The sequence below is a fragment of the Eumetopias jubatus genome, unplaced genomic scaffold, assembly GCF_037043125.1.
Source record: "Eumetopias jubatus isolate StellerSeaLion01/CBP00866 unplaced genomic scaffold, mEumJub1_p1.0 scaffold_16, whole genome shotgun sequence".
NCBI classification, from domain to species: domain Eukaryota; kingdom Metazoa; phylum Chordata; class Mammalia; order Carnivora; family Otariidae; genus Eumetopias; species Eumetopias jubatus.
In genome coordinates this window covers 76,354,639-76,381,973 of record NW_028274822.1, presented here as the reverse complement: position 1 = coordinate 76,381,973, position 27,335 = coordinate 76,354,639, and the positions used below count along the sequence as shown (strand labels likewise).

The 27,335-nt window shown below is 40.2% G+C and overlaps 1 protein-coding gene across 2 annotated transcripts in view; it reads right to left on the bottom strand.

The window, feature by feature from the left end:
* Positions 1 to 27,335, bottom strand: part of CORO1C (coronin 1C) — a 74,129-nt gene that overhangs the window by 37,285 nt on the left and 9,509 nt on the right. For both annotated transcript variants that reach the window (XM_028116597.2, XM_028116595.2), the window contains exon 2: positions 8,110 to 8,309. In XM_028116597.2, coding sequence (XP_027972398.1) covers positions 8,110 to 8,304 — 195 coding nt within the window. In that variant the 5' untranslated portion in view covers positions 8,305 to 8,309. The remainder of the gene's footprint in view (positions 1 to 8,109; positions 8,310 to 27,335) is intronic.

The window sequence follows — 27,335 nt, the reverse complement described above, 5'->3', positions numbered from 1 at the left end:
TCCCACCCTAACAAGTACAGATATTCAACTTGGCAGCAGAAAATTTGCTACATATGGTTATAAAGGAGGCTTCTGGACAAATCAGGACTGTAAATATTTGTCCATTAAACCTTGGGTCTATTTCAGAGTAATGTGTGTTCGGAAACCTTTTCTTTGCTGCTTTCCCAGACTTAGGTTATAATGTTTACACAGTGAGGGCTTCCGCTAGCAGCACTTGCCTGTGTGCTCAGCCCAGACTCACGCTCAGAAAACCAGCAAAGAGTTAAACGTTCTTTGCACTTGACTCAGTGGCTTCCCTGCACCACACACTCCCAGATCCCACCATTCTCTGAGCCACCAAGCAGCCAATCAAAGCAAAGGAAGGAAATTATCCTGGCCAGCTGACAGCCCCAGAGCTCTGATGGCCATATATGGTAAAAACCACTGTCAGAGCCCTGTCAGGCCTACAGGCCGGCTGCTGTGGACATATCAGTGAACTGCAGCGGCAGGAGAAGCCGGCCAAGGAAATGTACAAAGGACAGGCTGCCTGCTCATCTCCAGGGGTGGAGGACGGGGAGGGGAGGGGGAAGCCGTCCTCTGCCAGGGCACACTCTGAGTCACAGCCACTCACTGTAATCCAAAATAGCCCCAGGGTACATTGTGAGACTCCTTCTGCCAGGACTCTAAGCTCCATTGTTAACGGGGTGAGCAGGGTATCCCCCCGAAAAGCCCCCATAGCAGGACTGTGGAAAACAGTCACTGGGAGAAAATGAAAGGGCCCTTCTGTGGCACTTCATGTGGTAATGAGGCCGTGCAGTGCTCGTGCGGCTGGCAGCTCGTGACATAATTTGGAAGTCATTGTGCTGCACCTGGTGCCGTCCCCCTGCATCCCGCACCGCCCCCACCCCCGCCTCGCTGCCTTTCACCGCCCATACAATTGACAGTTTAAGGTGCTCAGAGCATCAGACAGCATCTGTTTCAGGAGGCAGTGAATGGGCATCCCGTGACACATCAGGACACTGGCACTGAATAAAACTCCCTGCTCGTCACACCAAAGCGACCATGTGCCAAACGCCCACATCTGTACAAAGGGCTACTGGCATTGCTACCCTTGTCCAAACTGGAGCAATGCTATTTGTGGGAATGAAAACTGCCTGTCAGCAGAGTAGAGTAAGGGGGACATGCAGCCAATGCAAAGCCAGCAGGTGCCGGCAGTGACGGGGGGTCACAGAGAAGAGAAAAGCGCCATCGGGATACTGCCATTCCTTTTGAACTAGTCCATGAAAGAAGGCACTTATCAGCACGGTGCCTGGCACTTAAAGGAAGCCCTCCATAATGTGAAGTGCTGTGATTTCAACACTGTGGCTGGCTCCTCCTTTCCAAACCTTAAGACAATTCTCTGAGCTGACAGAACCAAAGCCCTGATGAGCTAGTGTTTTTGTTGAGCCTTCTAATGCCAGAGAAAGAAAGAATGGAAAGGATTAAGTATCAATTAGACCACAGTTTCTATACGCCTCCCACCAAAAAAATCTTTTCACACTCACTGGGGGGAAAATGTTATTCAAAAATATACATGTACAAATCAAATAAAGACTCAGAGGCCCAGGTTCTAATCCATGAAAGACCCCATAGCTCTGGGCCATCACTCAGTATGAGCTTCAATTCCCGCACCTGCAGAACACAGGTAGGACCGCAACCCTACCCGGGCAACAACTAAGATCATCTATGGAGAGGACTCCCCAAGCACATTCTAAGGTCATTTTGGAGTTGCATCCTTATGAAGATGGCATGAAGGCACTGCTTTTTCCTGAAGAACACATAGGAAAGATGCTATGTGGATCCAGTTACGACAATAACCCTAAAATGCAGAACAGTGATGCTTATTTTCTGGTTCTTCTCCATATAACGATCAAGGAAAACACTAATTTTGCACTATTTACACTGGAAGTGATGGGACAGAAAGGACAAAAAATGGTTTTTCTACCAAAAAGCTATCCTTCACCGCTGCTTAATCCCTCCAATCGAACATCCTATTTCACCAGTTTCCCCGAATGCCCACCTCCACACCCAGAGATCCTTGAATCTGAGGGGGGAATGTGGTTCCCACCTCATTCTCTGTCCTGCTGGGTACTGAGCACCTCTTCAAACTCATTAGTTTAGTGAACTGGGGCTGGGCCCCTCTTCTGTTTCATCCCGAGCTCCTACACACAGGAGAAACCTGAATTCCACTAGAACCTTTTCTGTGAAGTCTTCCTTGACTTGTGAGCCACAGTTGGAACTCATCTCTCATCACTGCGTCAAAGAACTTTATGTACACACAAAGCTCCCCATCAGAGGGATCAAGGTCAACTGTTACCAAAGCTTTTTAAGAGCAAGAACCCAACACAGGTCCTGACACAGAGCAAATACTCAAATGTCTAAGGAATGAGTATGTGAATGCATGAAAATGATTTTTTTTAAAGGACTGTTTTAGACTTCACTAAAGCTTAAAGAACAATTAGCTCTTTATACATGCTCTGATAATACTTTTAAAACCTTTACATGCAATAAATTCATTGTAAAACATTTTGAAAAAAGTGCAGGTAATTATAAAGTAGAAAATAAAAATCACCTTCAGTCCCACCATCAATGTTAACATTCCAGACTTTTTCCCACAAACCATTTACATAATTTGAAGTTATACATACAACAATGACTATGACCTCATAACACATTTTTTAGGTTATATGATAGCAACACGGAACACAGGATAACCAAATCTTGCCATATAACTTTCTCTTGCTACTGTATAGAACCCCTCAATTATTTACTTAAGATTTATTTAAGAATCTTATATATCTGTATATATTTATACATCTGTACAGATAGTTTAAGAGACATGTGGAAAGAGTGCCTAAAACTCCCAGAAGGGCTTTTAGGTCACTGTAAGTAACTCATTTATTTATGCATTGTGTGACCTAACATGATGAGCCAAGTGCTATATTCCGAGAACACATGAATCAGTTATCAATTGCTGCTTAATAAGTTACCCTAAAACTTAGCTGCTTAAGACAGTAAACATTTATTGTCTCATAGTTTGAGGGTCAGGAGTTCAAAAGCACCTTATCTGGGGGGTTCTAGCTCATGGTTCTTACGAGTCATGTGTCAGCTGGGGCAGTAGGATCCACTTTCAAGACAGCTCACTCACAGGGTTGGTCAGCTGATGCAGACTATCAGCAGGAGGTCCTGTGGACCTCTCCACAGAACCGCTCAAGTCTCCTCAAAACACGGTGCTTCCCAGAGAGACAAAGTGGAAGCCAACATGCTTTCAGAACCTCGTGTCAGAAGTCACCCGCCATCAAGTCCACCATATCTCAGTGTTTACAGAGTTCAACCCTATTTAATGTGGGAGGAAACCATACTACAGCATGAATACAAGGAGGTGACAACCACTGGAGGCCATCCTGGAAATCTACCATACAAACAGCCGTCTGGCTTGTTGTCAAGAGATCAAGAGAATATAATTGTAATCATTCTCCCCAATCTTTGTTAAATGACTACGAAAATAATTCTAGTACAATGTGATGATGCAGGATGTGGTACCAGCAGCACGGACAAGCAGCTAAGGGAACCCAAAAGATGATTTTCACTGACTCAGTATATCAGAGATAACGTTTGAGTTGGATACTGAACAGTGAGAAGAGGCACTGAGAATTCTGAGTGAAATGAATCAAGATTTACTCCTCAATAAATAGGACAGAACACCACTCTGCAGCAGCCCTTGTCAACCCGGGTTCTACGAGAAAAGTAAGTCCTAACGCTCTAAGGCAGCAAACACATGTAATTAATTAATTTCTCTCCTATTCATCTAGAAGGCATAGCATGTCCCATCCTTGAGAGAACTAAGAAAATATTTACTGAAATGATTTTCTGTAGGACTGAATTCTTTCACAACACCCTAGTTGAGAAAGACCACCAGAGGAGTTGAAAAGATAGTTAGTTCACAGACATAAATAAAGCCATGTCACAAATATTCCTACATAAGTTTCTAAAACAAATGGGAGAAACATAACTGTGTGCAAGAAGGTACTGCACCGCTCTACCAGAGAAGCTAGAAAGAGAAGGGATAGTTGCCCAAAAGGGTAACAGAGGCCTGGCCGCTCTGGCCCAGAGCAGAGCTGCCTCAGAGGCAGTTACTGGGAGGGTGAAATCAGCCATCACTCCAATAACCCAAAGTAAGAACAGTCAAGGGAGGAAGAGAGAAAGCAATGTACATCCTCCACCTAATTTTTTTTAGAAGATTTTATTTATTTATTTGAGAGAGAGAACATGAGAGGGGAGAGGTCAGAGGGAGAAGCAGACTCCCTACTAAGCAGGAAGCCCCGATGCGGGACTTGATCCCGGTACTCCAGGATCATGACCTGAGCCGAAGGCAGTTGCTACCCAGGTGCCCCCACCTAAGTGAATGTTAAGAGATCAAGAGCAGAGAATTCCAACCAACTCCCCCCACCCTTGTTTTAAGTTAGGATTTACAGGTTCCCTGTGATCTGAAGCTTTAGTGTGTATGTGCATGCACATACATGCACCTTCCCACAAACACTGGTGTGTATATGCCACCATGCTTCACGACAGGGATGGGAATGCCTCATCCCCCATCACCAGTGCGGCTACTCCACACAGGAGAGGCTTGTTCTTGCCCACATGGTATAGTGCAGAGAGAGCTAAAACCTGTATGTTCTTGATACAAGGCAGCTTGTGTAATTGTTGGGGTGGGGGGAATCCCTACAGCCAAAACCACAAAGCCAACTTCTGTTCTGCAAGACTGCTATTATTCATCCTCTGAAAGACCAAATAATAAGAAAATGTATTAAGCCACACCTTGAAAGTCATGACAGCATGGCATGCCACAGCTTGATGGGAGCATTACAAAAGAGATCCTGAACCACGTGTGCTAATCTAAATCACCCCACGTCAGGGCTGAGTACCTTCTGTAGTCCTCCAGCAGTGACTTCCTGCAATCCCACTTTCCCTAATAAAACCTTCTTAACGAAAACCTCATAAACCACACACTTGAAATAAATATACATTCATTCCTAAGCTTGCCTCTTGCTATGTATGTATTTTAATGTATTTGTCCCTACTACTCTTTCCATTTTTTTTTTTTAAGTCCACAGAGATCACGACTTTCCCAGAATCTAACCACAAACCTCATGAAGTAGCAATAATAAGCCCTATTTATTGGTAACACTAACTAGCTTTGAAGATAAATTCATGGAAGGCCATGTTTTTAAACAGGAACCTTTGTGGAAGAGTCACAATACATCTTAAGATCAATACATGCATATTCAGTATTAATATGTAGAGAGAGCCCCAAAAGCATCACCAAAACTCACCTGCCTGTTTATAACCAGAAAAAAGAAGGGGTAGGGGGCATTAATAGAAGTCTCTGAGATGGCTATTAAAAACCATGCCCATCTCCTACAACTCATGTTTAGAGGAATCCCAGACTGCTAACACACTGGAGTCCAGTACACACCTAGAGCATCATTTCTTGCGATCTTAATTTCAAGCATCACTTCCTATTATATTTAAGAATTTGGTTTTCCTTAGCTTTAAACAAAAGCAGCACCTCATTATAAAACTATTTCAAAGCTGTCAAGCGACTGAAGTTGTAGGAAGGATAGACATATCCATGTCCTACTACAAGTCTGTGGCTGAGCCAGGACTGAACGACCCCCAGCTCCCCAATTCCCAGACCCATGTTCTTTGTCTATGCTACACTGACCCTAAGGGCTAAAATACAGGCACTTTAATACACAAAATCCCACACAGTACATGTGAACCCATCAATTATAAAAGTCATTTAACACCAAGTACTGGCCTTATTTCCAATAGCTGGGCTTAGTTTATGCCAATGTCACCTCCTCCAAAACAAATTAATATTTAAGGAGCAAAGCCACACAGACCATATCATAGTCTGGGAAAATGACCCTTGAGGCTCCTCCAAAAACTAACACTTCTTCCAAGGAAACATGGCTATTTTTAAAGCAACTTATTCTACCTTAATTCCTATACAAACTGGTATAAGAACAAAATACTAATGCAAGTGAAAACCAAATCATAAGATCCAGTTGGCTTAGGAACTGCATACAGATATCCCTTGAATGATATAAATGAAACTCAAAGCTTCCTGTGGTTTGTAAAAGCAAAGATGGATTCACAGAGCCTTTTGTGGATGGAACTTGAAGAGAACTATCTGGGAACTCAGAGGAAGATTAACCATTCAAAAGTTTATTTTGGGGCTTAATTGGCTTGTTCCATTTCTTTGGAGCTAAATAAGTAAATAAATAAGTCAGTCTTAAATGTATCTCAGTCTATAGAAGGGAGAATAAAAACTCAAACTCCAAAACACATCATGGTGCACCGGTGCCTGATGTCAGTTGACAAACTGAGGTGTTCCTCTCAGAAGGCCACCGTAAAACCTACCACATGCAACTGACATTAAATTCAAACTCCCACTCTAGAATCAGGTAAGCAGTTGTAATACTGTAATGTATTATTTGCCACTAAACAGCAATTTTCTCCACAGAAATAAAAGTATCTGAATAGAAAATTAAATTTCAACTTAATGAAAAGAGTCTCCTTTAAAATATGATCAACAACTCTGCCAGTAAGAAAGTACGTTTGGAAACACTTATCAAATTTGTTCCCTAAGGGTATCCATCTACTATTTCTGTAGTGTGATGGTCCTATTGGATAATATCACATCAATCTGGCCACTGAAATAAAAATCAGACGTTAAAATAAGTCAGTCATGAGTATCTGAGAGAAAGTAAAGTACAGGGGAATTGGAAGTTTTCCCAGTGAGAATTTTCCCAAGGAAAAAACATCAAAATATAATGGAAAACAATACTTTGACAGAAATTCCCTTTACTGTAACCATGTTCAGAATCACACAGTCCGTTATGATGAGATGTACCCCTAATATACGTGGCTCAGACTCACGGAGACCCAATGTTAGCAGAATGGAAACAGCTGTAATGTGACCCAACACCTGCATCCTCACCAGTACTAAGCCCTTATCATTAGAGTTCAGGACTCATCAAACTTATTTTCCTCTTAGAAGCCAACTAGAAAAGGACTCTTTCCAGCTTTGCTCTCTCTCTTCACCCCACCCACTTATCTGCAATCCTGGGATTTCCTGTTAAAGCAAGTACTGAGTTTCATCTACAATACTCAAGAACAGTCAGAAATTCACAAATCTCCTATCTTCTCCCCCATATTGGAAAGGGCTCCATGGAAGGATAAAGTCAGGAGACTGGCAAGCCCAGTAGGGTTGAAGATCACACGTAACAACTTTCAGTAAAGATCCTTTATTTGTACCACTTATTTGCACTGCTTAGATTCTATGCTGAAACTTAGTCTTGTCCAGACTTAAAACCTGTGTTGTTTGGGGACATTTTCTTAAGGTTTCATCTCACCATTCAAAAAACCAAAAAGTCTCAGTCCTCATGACTCACAGGTGAAGGAGGAGAAGGAAAAGAAAGGAGGAGGAGAAGAAGAGGAAGAAGATGAACTTAAAAATTTCTGCCCAGGGGCACCTGGGTGGCTCAGTCAGTTAAGCGTCAGATTCTTGACTTTGGCTAGGGTTATGATCTCAGGGTTGTGAGATGGAGCCCTATGATGAGCTCTCCGCTGGGCATGGAGTCGGCTTGAGAGTCTCTCTCCCCCCTCCCTCTGCTCTTCCCCCTGCTTGCACACATGCTCTTTCTCAAATAAAATCTTTAAAAAAATTTTTTTTCTGTTCCTTTTAAAAACTGCACTTTTTGAAAAAACTTCTGTGAAAAGTGGATGATTACTAACCAAATCATAAAATGCCTGTGGCTGCCCATACTCACAGCATCATTATAATAATCTCTTCATCCAGGTAAGGCACACCCAGAACAGAGTTCACCATTTTGTTTAATGATTCTGTTAGAGAAAAACTGATGTGGTTAGTGAAGTGTGTGGAATAAACCTCAGTTACATCAGAGTCTAATGGTCTCCATAGTCACAACTCTTAGTGAACTATCAATCTTCAAAGTCAATCTATTATGAAATAAATCAAGATTACCAGAGGGTATCTAAGAATAGAAAAGTCCGATTACTTACCTTGTGCAAAGGGAGCACAAGGAACGCTCCTCCCCCACTCGCTTCTATGATAATGGCAACAAATCTGGGATTGACAGCACAAAAGGAACTATCCCAGGTCACTCGAGAAACCCGGATGTCATCATAACACTGGTCATTTTTCACCGCTTGTCCAAATACATGCCGAAACTTGCTCTGTCGTACCACTCGCCTCATTGTGTCTGTGGAAGAGCAAAAAGTACATTAAAATCCAAGCAGGAAAAAAAAAATCAGAATATGGCATTTTGTCTGCTCTCCTAAAAAGTAGCCAAATGGCAAACCCAAATTTCCTTTAGCAGCACATACCCAGAGAAAATAAAATGCGTCAGGGAAAGAATTTCAAACAAATGAAAAGCTCCAAATTCAAGATCCAGAAACAGCTCATCAGTTTTAATTTCAGGAGAAAGATCAAAGCAAAAAATGAAGGAAAATTAGCCTTTCAGGGTTGGGTGGGAATTGAAAGATAATTCACTGCAACCTTCTCCTTTCATAGATAAGGAAACTCCAAAGAGAAGTTAACTGGTAAATCTGAAGCTAAAGCAAATCCCCCCAAAAGTTATGATACTGTGGCTTTTTCCTCAGTCTGCTGAGGTAATATTTCAGTTTTTTAAGCATTTTCCCCAGACACTGGCTCTCTTGATGAGGACTGTGCCTGCTTACAAGAGTGCTTCCATAAGACCGGCTACGTGTAGTGGCAAATTCAAAGACATAAGCAACCATCCTTGTCTTCAAAATCCTTCCAACATAGGAATAATATCAGAGCAACTTAGAACAAGACTTCTGGTGCTAAGTGTTAGCAGGAGTCTGACTAAGGCACAGATAGGTCAAAAGCCAGGTCTTAGAAAAGAATAGCAAAGATTTAAATAGAAAGCAATGTGATAAAAGTGCTATTTAGGATGACAAGAGGTCTAACAGTAGCATATTGGATATATTAGATGGCAAGAAGCTATAAGCAAGGTGATGGCTGAACTGTGCCAGTAAACCAGCCTGAGAAAGTTCCAGAATGATTTTAGCAGTAGCAGTCAGACAGAGGAAAGGAAAAACTCAGGGAGGGGAAATGAAACCAGGGTGGGTTTTCATGTCAGAACTGATCATTCACCACAGCCACTTCCCAAGTAACCAGGGGACTTGGGAAAGGGGAAGCGACACCAAGCCGGGTGTTCCTGGGCTTCCTCATGGGTCACTTCAGACTCCAAATTCCACTAGGTATCCCAGAGACATGTGCAGTGAAAGCTTCATGCTTTGGGATCGCCAGGCCTCACCTGATCCAGGTTTCCTAAACTGCAACCAATATAATTTTCCTGTCTGCTAATATGCAGGACATCCTGTTCATATTGGCTAGGATAGAAGGGGCCTGGAGAAAACATAAGAGGAAGTGGAACATGGTCAAACCTGACAACTCAGCTGAAAACCAGTACTCCTGATCACCATGCATGGAGGAAGGTTAACACCTGTCTACTCATGCCAAATGGGACACAGGGTGGGCTGTTGCTAATTCCTTCCCTCTGATTCTCTTCCTCATGGCTCTGGGCCCACTGCTAAATGCAGAGGGAGATCATTTATACTTGCCAAAGTCTCCTTCTACCCTTCCAAGGCATGTGCAAAAGTGGCCTCTTTCCAAGCCTGGGGCATGTGGCCGGGCTGAGGCAACAAACGTTTGGCAGGCATCTGAGCACCCGTGTTCCTCAGCCCAGCTGTTGCCAGACCTTTCCAGCTGACTACCAGGACCATATATTTAGAGTATTTGGTAGAGGAGACGGCAAATGATTCGCTTCCACTTGGCCAGAGTCTGTCATTTGTAAAACAGCTTGAGTATTTCTCAAGTATGAATAGATAAGACAGCTTCCATGAGGTGGTGAAAACCAAAAGAAAGTCACATCCATATAAAAGTTAATGTACAGCCAGCTGGTCTCAGGATCCATTTCCCTATACAACCATCTGTACAAGTTAGCAAAAGCTGGAATCCCCACCGGTATTTTCCAGCAAGTGTTTCAAAAGTTAACAGAGAAGAAAGGAAGGATTGCACCATATGTCAAAGAGTTACTGTTCATATATGAAGTTTTAACAGATTTAAAACATAAAAATCCCAATAGAAAGTTATACAAAGGACATGAAGAGGTAATTTACAAAAGAAATACAAATGACATTTATCTCCACTCCTTCCTGAAATCCTAATAAAATGCCAATAAAGGAATAAAAGTAGGTAACACCAAAGGACAAAAGAAAGAACACTGGAAAGAAGCCTACAAAAGAGCAAATGTGGGGGTGCCTGTCTGGCTCAGTGGGTGGACAGTGAGATTCTTAATCTCGGGGTTGTAAAAGTTCAAGCCTCATATTGGGTGTACAGATTACTTAAAAAAAAAAAATCTTTAAAAAAAAGAGTAAACGTGACAAGAAAATCTGGGAAGACAGAAAGCGATCATGCACATGTAACTGACTGAGGTGTGAATGTTCTCCACTCAGCTGAGTGCCTCAGGAGAGGCTCACAAAAGGATGCCTGCCAAGGCCCACTGTGAAACCCCAGAGCACTCAGAAGAAAAGCTATCTCTAAAGACAGGGATGTGGAAAACAGGCTGCAGAGAAAACTGACTGAAAGCCTAAATTAAGAGGAGCTAGACACTCAGATACCCTCCCTCCAGTGCTGCACAATGAGGGGACTGCCCCACGCCAGCCTCAGCAGAAGCCAGGCTGCAGGCCCTGGATAAGACAACACCAAGCACAGATGAGCACAGATATGAGCAGGTACCACTGACAACCTGGTTCTGTACAGTGGAGCCTCGAGCCCTTGTTCCTGGGGCTCCCAGAACACCAGCTGCCTAGCCTAGATACCACCCACCCCACTGTGCAGAAGATGAGACCTAACCTCCCTCTGTGAGCTCCACCACTCAACCAGCCCCTCCACCCACACAAGGCATCAGGTCAGCTTTTTGTGCCTCCTTTGAAATGTGAATGGACATTTGAGGAGGGCCTTTAACTTAAAAAATAGAATTTTCCCTCTTTACTCAAATAGGCTAGATACCATCTAATCTCACCAACAACATCAAAATGAATATAAACATGTAAAGTGCTTTGAATGTTCTCATTGAAAGACATTACGCAAATCTGCTGGCTGACGTCCATACTAAAATACCTTTAAAAGTCATTTCTATATTGCGCATAGTGACAACTTACTTTCATCCTAACCACATGCAGTCAGAATGATATACGGGTTCTTTTGCTACAACCATGGAGAAGAGTGTTAGCTACATAGCAGAGTAAGTGAGAAAAGACAGTAGTTCCAGAGCACTATGCTGACTGAAGCCAGGTATGTCCAGGTGCAGTTTGAAGGACAGTGTGAGTGCATTTACAACACGGTCACACCTGACCTGGGCTCAGCAGCCCACATGTGGCACAGCTGCTTTTGCTGTACACAATAGAGAAAAGCAATTTAGAGGGCAGGCTCCAGAGTCAGACAGCCCTGTGAGTGAGAAACACAGCTGTATCATTTACTTCCTGGCCAAGTCAGTGTCAGATTCTCTATCTGAAAACGGGTATGATACATATGAAGTTGAAGCTATTATTAAATGAGCACTTGGTGTGGGGATTGTAGCAGGAGATTAATGTCAGAGCACCTTGTATGGTTAGAGACACATAACTACATGGTAAATGTCAGCTACTGTTATCATCCTAGAACTTGACATAAAGTCATTCAGATTAAGATCAGTTTTGCCACTTATGAGAGAAGTACTTAACCTTTCTGAGCTTCAGTTTCCTCTTCTATAAAATGAAGGGATTGATACCTATAATAATTCAAAAAATCATCTGACAAAGCCCAGGTCCAGATGCTTTCAACACTGCCACCGAAGCCTATCATATATTTAAAGAATTAACATAAATTCTTACAAATTCTTCCAAAGAACAGAAGAGAACACCTCCAAACTAATTTTATGAGGCCAGTGCTCTAATACCAAAATCAAAGAAAGATATCACAAGAAAACTACACCAATATGTCTTATGAATAAAGATGCAGAAATGCTCAACAAAATACTAGCAGAGCAAATCTAGCAACCTATAAAAAGGATTATACACCATGACCAAGTGGGACTTGTCCTAGAAATGCAAGGTAGGGTCAACATCTGAAAATCAAATAATGTAACATATCAATCAAATAAAAACAAACATCATATGATCATCTCACACAGATAAAAAGCATTTGATAAAATCCAACACTTTCATGATAAAAACACTCAACAAAGCAGGAATACCAGGAAACTTCCTCAAACTGATTAAAACAAAAACCCCACAGCTAACACAATATTCAATGATGAAAGATGCTTTTTCTCCCCAAGATCAAGAACCAGACAAGGATGTCTACTCTTGCCATTTCTATTCAGCAATGTGCTAAAGGTTCTAGCCAGGGTAATTAGACAAGAAAAAGAAATAAAAGGCATTCAGATTGGAAAGGAAGAAGTGAAACTATCTCTGAACATAGATGACATGATCTTACATATAGAAAATCCTAAGGAATCTGCTAAAAAACTATTAGAATAAGTTCAGCAAGGTTGCAGGGTAAGAGATCAATACACAAGAATCAATTGTATTTCTATACACTCTTAACAATCCGAAAATGAAATTAAGAAAACAATTCCATTCACAGCAGTATCAGAAAAAATAAAATACTTAGGAATAAACCTAACCAAGAAGGTGAAAGACTTGTACACTGAAAAATACAAGACACTGCTGAAAGAAGTTAAGCACCACAATTAAATGGAAAGACATCTGGTGCTAATGGATCAGAAGACTTAACATTAACATAACAATACTCCAGGAAGCCTGGCTGGCTCAGTTGGTAGAGCATAGGACACCTGATCTCAGGGTTGTGAGTTCAACCTCCCACGGTAGGCATGGAGCCTACTTAAAAAAAAAAAAAAAAAAAAAGCAATACTCCCCAAATTGATCTACAGATTTAATGCAATCCCTATCAGAATCTCAGCTGACTTCATAGAAATTAACAGATTCTAAAATTCATACAGAATTGCAAGGGAACCCAAAATAACCAAAACAACCCTGAAAAAGAACAAATTGGCAAGATCCATACTTTCTGATTGCAAAACTTACTACAAAGCAATGAAAATCAAGACAGTGATGTACAAGAAGGACAGATATACAGATCAATGGAATGAAATTCAAAGTCCAGAAATAAATTCATACATCTTTGGTCAAGTGATTTGCAACAAGAGTGCCAAAACCATTCAATGAGGAAAGGAAAGTCTTCAACAGAAGGTGCTGGGACCACTGGACAGCCACTACAAAAGAAGTTGGACCCTGACCTACACCTTACAAAATAATTACTTCAAAACGGATCAAAGACATAATTGTAAAAGAATTAAAACTATGAAACTCTTGGAAGAAAACACAGACGTAAATCTTCATGACCTTGGATCTGACAAAGGATTCTTAGATATGACACCACCAAAAGCACAAGCAACAAAATAAAAAGATAAACTGGATTTTATCAAAGTTAAAAACCTTTGTGATTCAAAAGATACCATCAAGAAAGTGAAAAGACAATCCACCAGAATGGAAGAAATTTTTTGCAAATCATATATCTGATAAGGCACCTCTATCTAGAATATATAAGAATTCCTACAATTCGGGTGCCTGGGTGGCTCAGTTGGTTGAGTGAATGCCTTCAGCTCAGGTCATGATCCCGGGGTCCTGGGATCAAGTCCCTGGTTGGGCTCCCCTGCTCTGAGGGGAGCCTGCTTCTCCCTCTCCCTCTGCCTGCCACTCCCCATGCTTGTGCTCTCTCTCTGTCAAATAAATAAATAAAATCCTAAAAAAAAAAAAGAATTCCTACAATTCAATAATAGACAAATAATCCAATTTAAAGAGGAGCAAAGAACTTGAATAGATATTTTTCCAAATCAGATATACAAATGTCCAATAAGCACATGAAAAGATACTGCACATCATTAGTCATTAAGGAAATTTAAATCACAACCACAAAGAAATACCATTTCATGCCCACTAAGATGGCTAGAATCAAAAAGTCAGAGAGTTAACGGGTGTTATGAGGATGCAGAGAAATCAGAACTCTCATACACTACTAGCGGAATATAAAATGGTAGAGCTGTCCTGGAAAGCAGTCTCGCAGCTTTTGAAATGATTAAACAGTTACCATATGACCCAGAAATCCACTCCTAGAAATACACCCCAAAGAATTGATATTCAAACACATATTTATATGTGAATGCTCTTGGCAGCATATTCACAGTAAGCCAAAGAGAAGAAACAACCCATAGGTTGGAGACTCATTAGATGAATGGGAAAACAAAATGTGGTATACCCATACAGTGAAATATTATTTAGCAATAAAAACGAATGAAGTGGTAATACACACTACAACTTGAGGAAATTTAAAAATATTATGCTGAGTAAATCACAAAATCCCAACCACAAAAGTCTACATATTATGATTCCATTCATATAAAGTCCAGAATAGGCAAATTGACAGATAAAGAAAGTAAATTAGTGGTTGTTTGGCAGGGGGTGGGGAAGGAAGATGACAACAAGAGAATAAAAAGTTACAGCTAACAAGTACAGGGTTTCTTTCTGAAGTGATGAAAATGTTCTAAAATCAACTGTGGTAATAGCTGTATATACCTGTGAATACGTATACTAAAAACCATTGAACTGTATGTTTTAAATGGGTGAACTGTATGGTATGTGAATTATAACTGACCCTTGAACAACATGGGTTTCAACTGCACGGGTGCACTTGCAGATTTTTTTCAATAAATACAGTACAGGACTGTAAAATGTATTTCCTCTTCCTTATAATTTTCTCAGTAACACTTTCTTTTCTCTAGCTTACTCTACTGTAAGAATACAGACTATAACATTTAACATATAAAATATGTGTTAATTGACTATGTTACCGGTAAGGCTTCCAGTCAACAGTAGGCCGTTAATAGTTAAGTTTTGGGGAGTCCAAAGTTATACACAGATTTCTGACTGCACAAGGGGTCAGTGCCCCTAACCTCCATGTTGTTCAAGGATCAACTGTGTATCTCAACAAAGCTGTTTTTAAAAATATCTGCAAAGTACCTAGCATAGACTCTGAAGCATAGTGAGCACTGTCCAGTAAGTGTTAGCCATTATTATTGAAGAGTCCCCTAACAGGTTTCTCTACCTGAGGGGAAAAGAGCTAATTAATTCCCTACTGATTATGGGCCAAGAGTATAACTTCACGCAAGAGAACTAGCATCAGTTATCATACACCCTTTACAAAGTTTTATGTTCTCCTACCTTAGCACAGTATTTACTACATTTCAATTTCCCCGCAAAGGAAAAAATAAGATCTATCTCAACTTCTCAACTCCCCTGCATTATCAAATGGCATTAGTGTTTCACTTTTTTAAATGCTCAGCTATGAATTTCCAAATTAAGATGTCATTTCATCCAACCTCAGGAATTTTTGTTAAATAATCTTATCCTAAATTATACAACTAAAGTATCCCCCAAAACTAAAACACTTTATAAAGAAATCTAATTTTCAATTAAATTAAAAAGAATAAATGAAAAAATCCTAAACTAATACAATAGACACAAAGTCCAAGGAAATACTAGGTATAATTTTAAATTTCTTTGCAGAGTCCAATCTTGGAGAAGTTGCCTGCTCATTAGGTTTTTCAAGTACAAACTCTTAAAAATGCATAGGGCCTTTTCTTTGCAATTGTAGGATCAGCAGCAGCAGTAGAGGGAGAAGATGTAGCAATAAGTCATTCATTAAGCAAATCAAAGAAAGAAATGTTTAGAAACTTCAAAATAAATTGACTTTAGATGTGAGAAAATGCAACATGGTTTTTAATTTCCACAAAATGTAGGAATTACAAACCTTACTTAAGGCCTTATAATATGAAAGTTATTATTCTACCCACAAATCTAACAAGACTGGGACTATCCTAAAATGGATTTCATTGTAATAAAAACTGATGTCTTTGAAAGACAATGTAAGAACACGTTGAGAGCAGAGGCTCAACTATGAAATGCTCTCTCTGGGATTTAGTTGAAACACCTACTTTATTTTATTTTAATTTTTATTTTTTAAAGATTTTATTTATTTATTTGACAGAGACAGCGAGAGAGAGAACACAAGCAGGGGGAGTGGGAGAGGAAGAAGCAGGCTTCCCGCTGAGCAGGGAGCCCAATGCGGGGCTCGATCCCAGGACCCGGGGATCATGACCTGAGCTGAAGGCAGACACTTAACGACTGAGCCACCCAGGTGCCCCTATTTTATTTTATTTTTAAAGATTTATTTATTTATTTGAGAGAGAGATCACGAACAGGGGGAAGGGCAGATGGAGAAGCAGACTCCCTGCTGAGCACGGAGCCCAACACAGGACTCGATCCCAGCAACCCAGGATCATGACCTGGGCTGAAGGAAGATACTTAAGCGACTGAGCCACCCAGGTGCCCCTCAAACCCCTACTTTAGAAACATGGGCAGTCATCTCTACTGCCCAAGTCACCAAGTAATACTGAAGGACAGGAAAGAGTTAGGGTTAGGTCTTGACTGTCCAGTGACTACCATAATACATTTTTTTTTTAATTTTTTAAATCTTTCCTGTGGTTGCCATGCTGCATTTATAATCCCCAAGACTTACTTATCTTGTAATTGCAAGTCTGTACTTTTGGATCACCTTCACCCATTTCATCCACCCCCTCCCCCAACTTCTGGCAATCACTGTTCTGTTTCTAAGTTCTGTTCTGGGTTTTTTTTGTTTGTTTGTTTTTGTTGTTGCTGTTAAAGTGGGGCATCTGGGTGGCTCAGTCAGTTAGGCATCGGGTTCTTGATCTCAGCTCAGGTCAAGATCTCAGGGTCGTGAGATCAAGCCCCGTGTTAGGCTCTGTGCTCAGCGGGGAGTCTGCTTGAGATTCTCTCCCCCTCCCCCAGCCGTGTGCACACACTCTCTAAAATAAATAAATCTTTAAAAAAAAATAATGTAAGTGATATCATACAGTATTTCTCTGTCTGACTCATTTCACTTAGCATAATACCCTCAAGATCCACCCATGTTGTCACAGATGGCAGAATTTTTTTATGACTGAACAATATTCTATCATATATGCATACACATACATATTTATATACATACATACATACATTATATACATATATATATTCAACAGATGAACTGAAAAGATGATGTATGTGTGTATATATACACACACATACACACACATATACATATACACATACCACATCATCTTTATCAATTCATCTGTCAAAGGCACAGGTTGTTTCCAATTTTTGCTATTGTAAATAATGCTATAATGAACATGAGGGTACATATGCCTTTTCAAGTTAGTGATTTCATTTCCTTTGGATAAACACCCAGAAGTAGAATTGCTGGATCATAAGGTAATTTTAATCTTTTGAGGACCCTCCATAATAGTTGCACAAATTTACATTTCCACAAAGATTTCTACTGAGTTGATAATATACTCCTGTTTTTGCTTCAAATAAAACCTAAAAGCTGACTATTGACATTCACAATACTTAATAGCTCATCTAAGGAAACAAAAAAAAAATTTTCTTTACATGTTGAGTGATCATCCAAACTAAGAACAAGCTGTTAAAAATAAGGTCTATCTTGGGGCGCCTGGGTGGCTCAGTCGTTAAGCATCTGCCTTCGGCTCAGGTCATGATCCCAGGGTCCTGGGATCGAACCCCAGATCGGGCTCTCTGCTCAACGGGAAGCCTGCTTCTCCCTCTCCCACTCCCCCTGCTTGGGTCCCCTCTCTCTCTGTCTCTCTGTCAAGATAAATAAATAAAAATTCTTAAAAAAAAATAAGGTCTATCTCTATGGTTTAGGGACTTATTTTCTTTTAAAGATTTTATTTTTAAAAGTAATCTCCATACCCAACATGGGGCTTGAACTCACAACCCTGAGATCAGGAGTTGCACACTCTACTGACTGAGCCAGCTAGGTGCCCCAAACTTATGTGTCAGAGGAAAGTTTGCAAAAATCATACTCAGAATAAAACTTGCGTATTACAGTCAGTTAATAATCCTCAACCTCTAGGAGAGTGTAAAGTCTTAAGGTACTGCCAAGTTATACCTAGAAAATTTATTTCATAGGCCATACAAGAAATGTGTTGCGTGTTAGGACGAAAAAATGTAGACAAGACAGGGTGTTTATACTGTAATAGTACCAAATAAAATACACTCAAAACACCTGAGTAAATGTTACTACATTTTCTCTATTCTGTCTACTTCCATCAATCTCATAAAAAATGACCACAATTTTGACATTTTCCTGTTTATTGAGAAGTTATCTGTTTAAAGATTCCAGCAGATGTATTTCTATGGTTCATATGAAAGGAAACACATCCTGCTAGGAACACATACAGGAAAACCCCTACTAGGAGCAAAATCCTGCCCAGCACATTTGCTGAGACTATTCCAGAGCATCAATTACTCCAGTGCTCACAGTGTTCCCTTGCCAGCAGCAACCGCAGGAAGACTCCAGAATGTCCCAAGAGGGAAAGAACATGTTCCCTCTAAGTTGCTGCTTTAATGGCAGGCACTTTTCAATGTGGGAGAGATTGGATGCATTATTTAAAAGAAAATGACAGGGGCGCCTGGGTGGCTCAGTCGGTTGAGCGTCTGCCTTCGGCTCAGGTCATGATCCCAGGGTCCTGGGATCGAGCCCCGCATCGGGCTCCCTGCTCCGCGGGAAGCCTGCTTCTCCCTCTCCCACTCCCCCTAGCTTGTGTTCCCTCTCTTGCTGTCTCTCTCTGTCAAATAAATAAATAAAATCTCAAAAAAAAAAAAAAATTAAAAAAAATAAAAGAAAATGACAGGTAAGATCGTGGATGAGGAAACATATGTCCTAAAATCAGCTATTTAAATGGCAATACGAACAGCTAAAATTGCTTTTAGGAACCTGAAAATGGAATATGTAAGCCTATGTAGAATACACATTCACAAGAGAGCAGACACCCAAAGCAAATATGGGAGGTGCTATGATTAAATACAAAAATTCAATATTCATCATTTCTGGATATGAGATGGCTGAGCTGTTTTGAAGTCTCTTAAATAAAATCTACCAGTGACACTCGAATTCATCTAACAAATCATTTTAACCGCAGCCAATTCTTTAACAGATTCATATGTGACACATTCCAAGAAAAAATATGCCTAATTTACCTACTTTAATAGAAGTTGTTTTAAAAAGGAAGAAAAAAGACCACATGCAACATTTCTTATAAAGCACAACGAAAGTCAGATACACAAAAGACCTCATACACAGCAGCTATGGCTAAAAGAGATGTGGACTCCACTAATGACATGTAGGTGCTGGAAAAAAAATGTTTTGGTTTTTTTTCCTAGAAAAATAGCTGACCACTTAAGACAACTGACTGCAAGTATGGAACAGCCTTGATGTTGATTCAATTTATTTTGACATCGAGAATGGTAAGAACAAAGGGGGGAGGGAGTTCACCCTCATTCCTGCCTTCCAAGTAGTTTCGTCCCATTACCATTATTCATCCAAGTAATAGGCAAGATACCAAGAAGGAGGCATCAATTATAAATGTACTTTGTTTCGATTCAATGACCCATTACCCATTATCATTTTAGTTTTTAAATCTTTCCAGGAATGAAAAAAAAGAAAACACAAGTAAGATCCACCAAGAAGCATCCAGGCTCAGTCCTCACAGAAGCCTGGAGTGGAAAAGGTTCCAAAGCTCAGCAATTCCAGGCCCTTCATCTTCGGCACAGAAACATTATGTGACTTGCCCGAAGATAAAAAGACTTCTAGAGAGACACAACGACCTTGAACCACAAAGTACAGGGCAGTTCAACTTTCCACCCCCTGAACTTTCATACTTTTTCAATGGTTAACTCCCCATCATACATACAATTTGGCTTTCCCATGTCAGCCAATATGCCACTCAGAGCTCTTTTGTGGGGTGCTGCCTCCACAGTTCACAGTTCCACTTGGCCTGTTTGTGCAATTTTTAAATATGAAATTGCATTTTGCTCACATTTTATAAAATATAGGAACTGGTTGTAAACACTCAAAGACAAAGACAGAGAGACAAACAGCATTAACATGCCAAAGGAAGCAAATCTTTACTTTTGATTGAAAATCCTTAGGCTTTATGCCAGAGGGCTAAGCGCTCTCTGGTCTAAGAGAACAGCACAAAAGGACATGCATAAAAAGCTAGAAATCCATATATCAAGGACAATTTCTAACAGGTTTATACTTTTTAAAGCTTTCTAAGAAAAGAACTCTTACTTTTACCTTTTGCAATTTTGTAGTCATTTTACGAACCTGTTACAGAGAGAAGCTAGGGATTCCTGATGGTGACGTAAACACTGATGAGTTGGAGTAGAATGGGAAGCTATGAAAATGACTGCTAAAAATGAAGTCTGATGAGAAATGAAATGAGCTATAGAACATAAATCAAATCACCACAAGGTACACTTCAAACATCTCACAATTTCATGTCAACTATAGCTCAATAAAGCCAAAATTTTAAAAATGAAATCAGCATATGAGCAGCAAAATAGCAACATATAGAGATCCTAAATGCAAAAAATAAAAATCTTCAAATTAACTCCCACACTTGAATTAGAGACCCTTTATCAACTAAAAGATGCCCTAACAGGGCCTGTAACTTACTTATAATAAATAATAATGACATTACAGAAATTGTACGGGTGCTAAAACACGAGTTATAAGGTTTTAGGGGTCCTCTCTGGCTCTTCAATGACAGAAATATATTTTTTTTACTGCACTATCAAAATAAGAGATTTTTTTCCTATGATCATGTGCAAGGATGATGTGTTTACTATGCCTCATATTCTCCCAATTTGCTGCTTATCACCAGCATCTTCATAAACACAGTCACCTCTCCCCAGCCCTGGAGCTTTGAAAAAGAATTGCGTAAGAAACCTCCCTCACAGAGCCAGAGAGGCAGGCACTACCGGCCCAGAGAACACTGTGGATGGGATTCAGAGGCTGCACCATCTCCCTCAAGGGTACCACAGGAGACTAGTCTCAGAAGCTGAAACTCTTCTCATCAAAGAGCCAAAATAATCCAAGAGTTCTCATAACAACTGCAGCACTTTTGCAGACATGACTGACCCAGCAAACTCACTTATAATGATGAATGTGTTTCGAAATACTCTCTATACCTACGACCTACTTCTCTTATCAACAACTGGTAAAAAGCACACTGTATGATTGTTCAAACTTGCTAAGTCTGTTTCTCCCACTAAGTCAAATGGAGTTACTCCTGTAATTCTTTGCCACTGAACTTGTACCAGGAAATGAAATTACTGGATTTCCGGATCTTTTGGGGGTTTTTAAAAGACATTTTTATGAAGACCTTCATAAGGGTAGTCATAGGCAAAACTAGCAATGTCAAAAACCAAAGTAATCACCTTTCACTGAAGAATCTGTCTTCCCTTTTTAATACCCTGTACCCTGGGCAGTGACTAAACATACACTCCTAACAATGTTTCAAGGGAACAGCAATATAGAGTGGGAAAACTCTGGCTTAGATGCAACACGCAAGTTTATCCTGGCACAGTTACTTAACCACTAAATCATTTTTGTCTTACGGCTGTTGGTTTCTTCATCTACAAAATGGGCAACTACCATGTTATTATTCTAGGGATCCTATTGTAATCTGAAGCCTACAAATCGATACAAAATGCTTATTTCATTGGGATCCAGTCCACAACCCTCTAATAAATGGCACACAATTCACTGAGAACTCAGTTACTAGCACTCACAGGGTTATACACACAACACATACACTCAGCTGTGAATGCTGAGTAGATCTTTAATCCTTGTCATTCATCATTCATTTATTCAAATATTTATTGAGCTTTGATCATGTTGCTTGGCATCATGCTAGACAAGGCAGACACAATGCTGAGCAAGGAGACCCAGCCCTCTCATGCAGCTTACAATCTGCTGGAAGACACACATCATAATCAAATATTCACCCTAACATTAATGTGCTGCTGTGACAAATGTTGGGATACAGAAGTGCAGACAGAGGAGTCAACAGCCAGGGCAAAGAACCACCTCTTAGTAGTAGCTTCAAAGAGCCTTCTCTCGGGACGCCTAGGTGGCTCAGTTGGTAAAGAATCTGCCTTCGGGGTATGTGCACCCCAATGTTTATAGCAGCAATGTCCACAATAGCCAAACTGTGGAAAGAGCCAAGATGTCCATCGACCGATGAATGGATAAAGAAGATGTGGTATATATACACAATGGAATATTATGCAGCCATCAAAAGGAATGAGATCTTGCCATTTGCAACGACGTGGATGGAACTGGAGGGTGTTATGCTGAGTGAACTAAGTCAATCAGAGAAAGACATGTATCATATGACCTCACTGATATGAGGAATTCTTAATCGCAGGAAACAAACTGAGGGTTGCTGGAGTGGTGGAGGGTGGGACGGATGGGGTGGCTGGGTGATAGACATTGGGGAGGGTATGTGCTATGGTGAGCACTGTGAATTGTGCAAGACTGTTGAATCACAGATCTGTACTTCTGAAACAAATAATGCAATATATGTTAAGAAAAAAAAAAAGAAGTTAGCAGGAGGGGAAGAATGAAGGGGAGTAAGTCGGAGGGGGAGACGAACCATGAGAGACAATGGACTCTGAAAAACAAACAGGGTTCTAGAGGGGAGGGGGGCGAGGGGATGGGTTGGCCTAGTGATGGGTATTAAAGAGGGCATGTTTTGGGTGCCTGGATGGCTCAGTTGGTTAAGCGACTGCCTTCGGCTCAGGTCATGATCCTGGGGTCCCAGGATCGAGTCCCGCATCAGGCTCCCTGCTCAGCAGGGAGTCTGCTTCTCCCTCTGACCTTCCTCCATCTCATGCTCTCTCTCTACCATTCTCTCTCTCTCTCAATAAATAAATAAAAATCTTTAAAAAAAAAAAAGATGTTTTAAAAAAAAAGAGGGCATGTTTTGCGTGGAGCACTGGGTGTTATGCACAAAAAACGAATCATAGAACACTACATAAAAAACTAATGATGTAATGTATGGTGATTAATATAACAATAAAAAATTAAAAAAAAAAAAGAATCTGCCTTCAGCTCAAGTCATGATCCCCAAGTCCTGGGATCGAGTCCTGCATTGGGCTCCTTGCTCAGCAGGGAGCCTGCTTCTCCCTCTGCCTACCTCTCCCCCTGCTTGTTCTGTCTCTCTGACAAATAAATAAAATCTTAAAAAAAAAAAAAAAAGCCTTCTCTCTACAAGTAGGGTGTTTGAAAAGAGAAAAAAATAGGGAAAAAATTCAAATTACTTATTGTCCCTTTTCAGATTACTAACTGGAGTCATGGCTTTAAAATTAAGTACTCTGCCCACAGACATACCCAGAGCTTGAAGGTAAACATACTGAGCATGCAATTTCAAAATGAAATTAACACTATTTAAATATAAATCTATGTCTCCACAATTTTCAGACATCCTATAGAAACAGGAAAGTATAACTCTTAAAAATCTTACCACCTTAGGGCAAATCACTTTGTCTGATCCTTTTTGGTAAAAATACAAACTATTTCCTTATCTGCACACCTCTCTTCAAAAGGAGTAGGGGACAAAAACCCCACAGAATATCAATATCTACAACAAACTACAAGAAACAGGCAGGTGTAATTTCACTGAGGAAAATGCAGTTACTAGCAAATAAATACTTTCCCACCACCCACTACCTTCCAAAGACCTCAGTTCTTGAGGAAAAATTATCATACATCCCATTTCACCAATAAAATGAAAATACCTCCAGGGAAGTGAGACAAACAAATAAAGCCCTCTTTGAGGAGGAAACAGTTGGGCTAAGTATTTGGGGAGTGAATATTCTATTACAAGAAGCTTTTAGTAGCCTTAGCTGGCAAAACTATAACACAACCCCCAAATCTATTTTCCTTCCAAACTGTATGAAGATTTGAAAAGAAAATCACAGTCAATTCTTTATGTTAAATTAACTGGACTGCATAATAGAACTAAAAGAGAAATGCTATATGCCTCAAAAGAAAGTAGGAAGAATCCTCTTTAAAGCATTTTGGGTAGAAGACTAGCATAAAGATCAGGGGGCTCCCCATCCTTAATACTCTTTTAAAAGACTGCATTTATAAGAGACAAGCAAAAAAAAACATTTATAGTTAGTAGTAATCTCTAAAACCTGCCAGAAATACACAGACACACACACACACACACACACGCGCGCGCGCACGCACACAAATGCAATTACAAAACTTTTTTTTTTTTAAAGGTAGTCTCAATGCTCAATGTGCTATTTGAACTCATGACTATGAGAACAAGAGTCAATTGCTCTGGACACCTAGGTGGCTCTGGACACCTAGGTGGCTCAATCGGTTAAGCATCTGACTCCATTTCTGCTCAGGTCATGATCTGAGGGTTGTGAGACTGAGCCACAGCAGGCTTCCCGCTGGGTGTGTTGCTGCCTAAGATTCTCTCTTCCCCTCTCCCTCCCCACCTCCCTGTGTGGGCACGCCCTCTCGCGTTCTCGCTCTATTAAAAAAAAAAAAGAGAGAGAGAGTCATATGCTCTACCAACTGAGCCATCCAGGCGCCCCTACAGAACAATTCTTATGATATGATCACTTATCACAACTACAAAACAATTCTTTCTTTGTGATCACATATCACAATTACAAAACAAATTTTTTGTGATCATGCATCACTAATACAATATAAACCAAAGCCTATGGTTTTTCAAATTTTAATAATGCACAAATGAGGGCACCTGGGTGCCTCAGTTAAGAGACACTTAACTTTGGCTTGGGTCATGATCCCAGGGTCCTGGGATCGAGTCCTGCATTGGGCTCCCTGCTCAGCGGTAAGCCTGCTTCTCCCTCTCCCTTTGCTGCCCCCTTGCCTGTGCGCTCTCTCTCTGTGTCACATAAATAAATAAAAATCTTTTTCAAAAAAATGCACAAATGAACCCCCAAATGACTCAACAGCTGGAATAGTACACAATTTGCCCTATCTTAATTTACCCAGTTCTTGTCAATTTCTCAAGTCAAATGAAGGCAAACACAATAAAACCTTGGAGCCCAGGAGCCCCTGAAAAGGGCTGATAGCTGTTCTGTGATTCCCCTGGGGCTGGCCTGAAGGCCCCTCAGGATCCACTGGGGACACTTAACAGGCAGTCAGTGCATTAAAGGATAAGAAACTTGAGAGGAAAAAGACAGGAAAGGGAAGCTCAATTTTTTCCATGTCTACCTTAACTTCAAATCCTCATCTTGATACAAATTATGGTTCTCCTCATATCTCATCAAAAACTCACAAGATGAAAGCATGCTTCCACTGGGATGTTACTTCAATTGCTTCTAAAATCAAAGCTGCTCACCAAATTACAAAACAAAGACCTGAAAACCCTAAGCTACCAATATTTTCAATGTATTCGAGAAGTCAGTTAAGTAAATTTGCAATGAAGTACCAATATGTAATGTCACCATTTTTCATCAGAATTCATGCTCTAAATAACCAGAGCTCCAAAATGTGCTTTGCAAATAAAACATATTTCAATAAACATGTACATAAACACACACACTTTGCTTACAGTATTTATAATGAAAATTATGGAGTTGGATTACCGTTAAATAATTTAATAAGCAAATGTTTACAATTAGTAATCCTTCCACACCACAGAAAACGTCCCCTTCATTACTTTCATCTTCTAGTAAAATGGGAAGACTGACCATCTCTATCACAAGTGTATCACGTAAAACTGAAATTCAATTATTCAACTAACATTTATTGGACACCTACTGTGTGCCAGGCAGCATGCTGGGAATAGAGGCACAGAAAATGTAGGCTATTCTCTGCCTTTAAGGAATGTGAGAGATAGTGGTATTAGTGTTTATTTTCACAAAATGAAAATTAATTCCATACAGATATTTATTTTTAAATTTCTACTCATTTAACCCAAAATATAATTCATATTAGCAGAGAAATCATTAACACTAGTGACACTCACAATTACATTTTCATTTACCTTTGTAACTCCATATCTAAACTACATTTATATTTTACATACATAGAATATATATTCTATTACCATGACTTCCCACAATCTGGGCCATTTCCTCTATCCATCTTAAACTACTCCTCCTCTATTACACCTGTTCCAAATCAGCCAAGTGCTATTTTATACACCCTTAGGGCCTCAACCCCATGTCCCATAGATACTGACTCTCCAACACCTTGTCCTCTCAACTCCCACGGAGCTCAGTCCCCACATGGAATTCAGTATCGAGAATTATACACTTTAGGGGCACCTGGATGGCTCTGTCAGTAGAGACACGACTCTTGATCTCAGGGTTATAAGTTTGAGCCCCACATTAGGCATAGATATTACTTAAAAAAACAAAAACAAAAACAAAAACAGGAGTTATACACTTGAGGACTAGAGGAAGCTTGTAACATTTTTTAAACTATTACACATTTTAAAAGCAAATAAAATACTTAATACATAAAAATGTTTGAATGAGTTCTTGGAAACCAAACAATCCAAACCCTTCAAAGAGGCAACAACAAAAAAGAGAGGTCAATTATTTCTCATTGTTTGAAGGGGCTTTTGGTAAGAGTTTATAAGGGACTAGAAATATAGAGACCAGTGCCTAGCTCTGGCCAGTACAAGCCGACCCAATTTACAGACATTACCCTGCCCTGATCCATTTCTCAAAGGTCAGAAAAACCAAGTCATTGCTAAAACTTAATACCCTTTCAAGAGCAGTTTCCAAAAGGAAAGAGAAAGAAAAAGGGACCATGAATATTTCAGGAAAGAAAAAAAACTTAGCAGATTAACTGTTTTAGAGGTAACAGGAAGAACTTTTCAAAAGCAGGCAAGGCTTCTTCCTGATTCCAGGTATCAAGAGCTAGCCTCTCTATATGGGCTCTCCCTGATCCCACGTCTTAGTTCAACTTTCCCCTTGAAACCTTGTTGCGCTAACTGAATGCCAAAATTTCAGAGAGATGATCTATTAATAGGAATATTCCTTTTTAAAAGTATTAATATTGGGGTGCCTGGGTGGTTCAGTTGGTTAAGCGTCTGACTCTTGATTTCAGCTCAGGTCATGATCTCAGGGTCATGAGATCAAGCCCCGAGTCTGGCTCCACGCTCAGTGTGGAACATGCTTAAGATTCTCTCTCCCTCTCC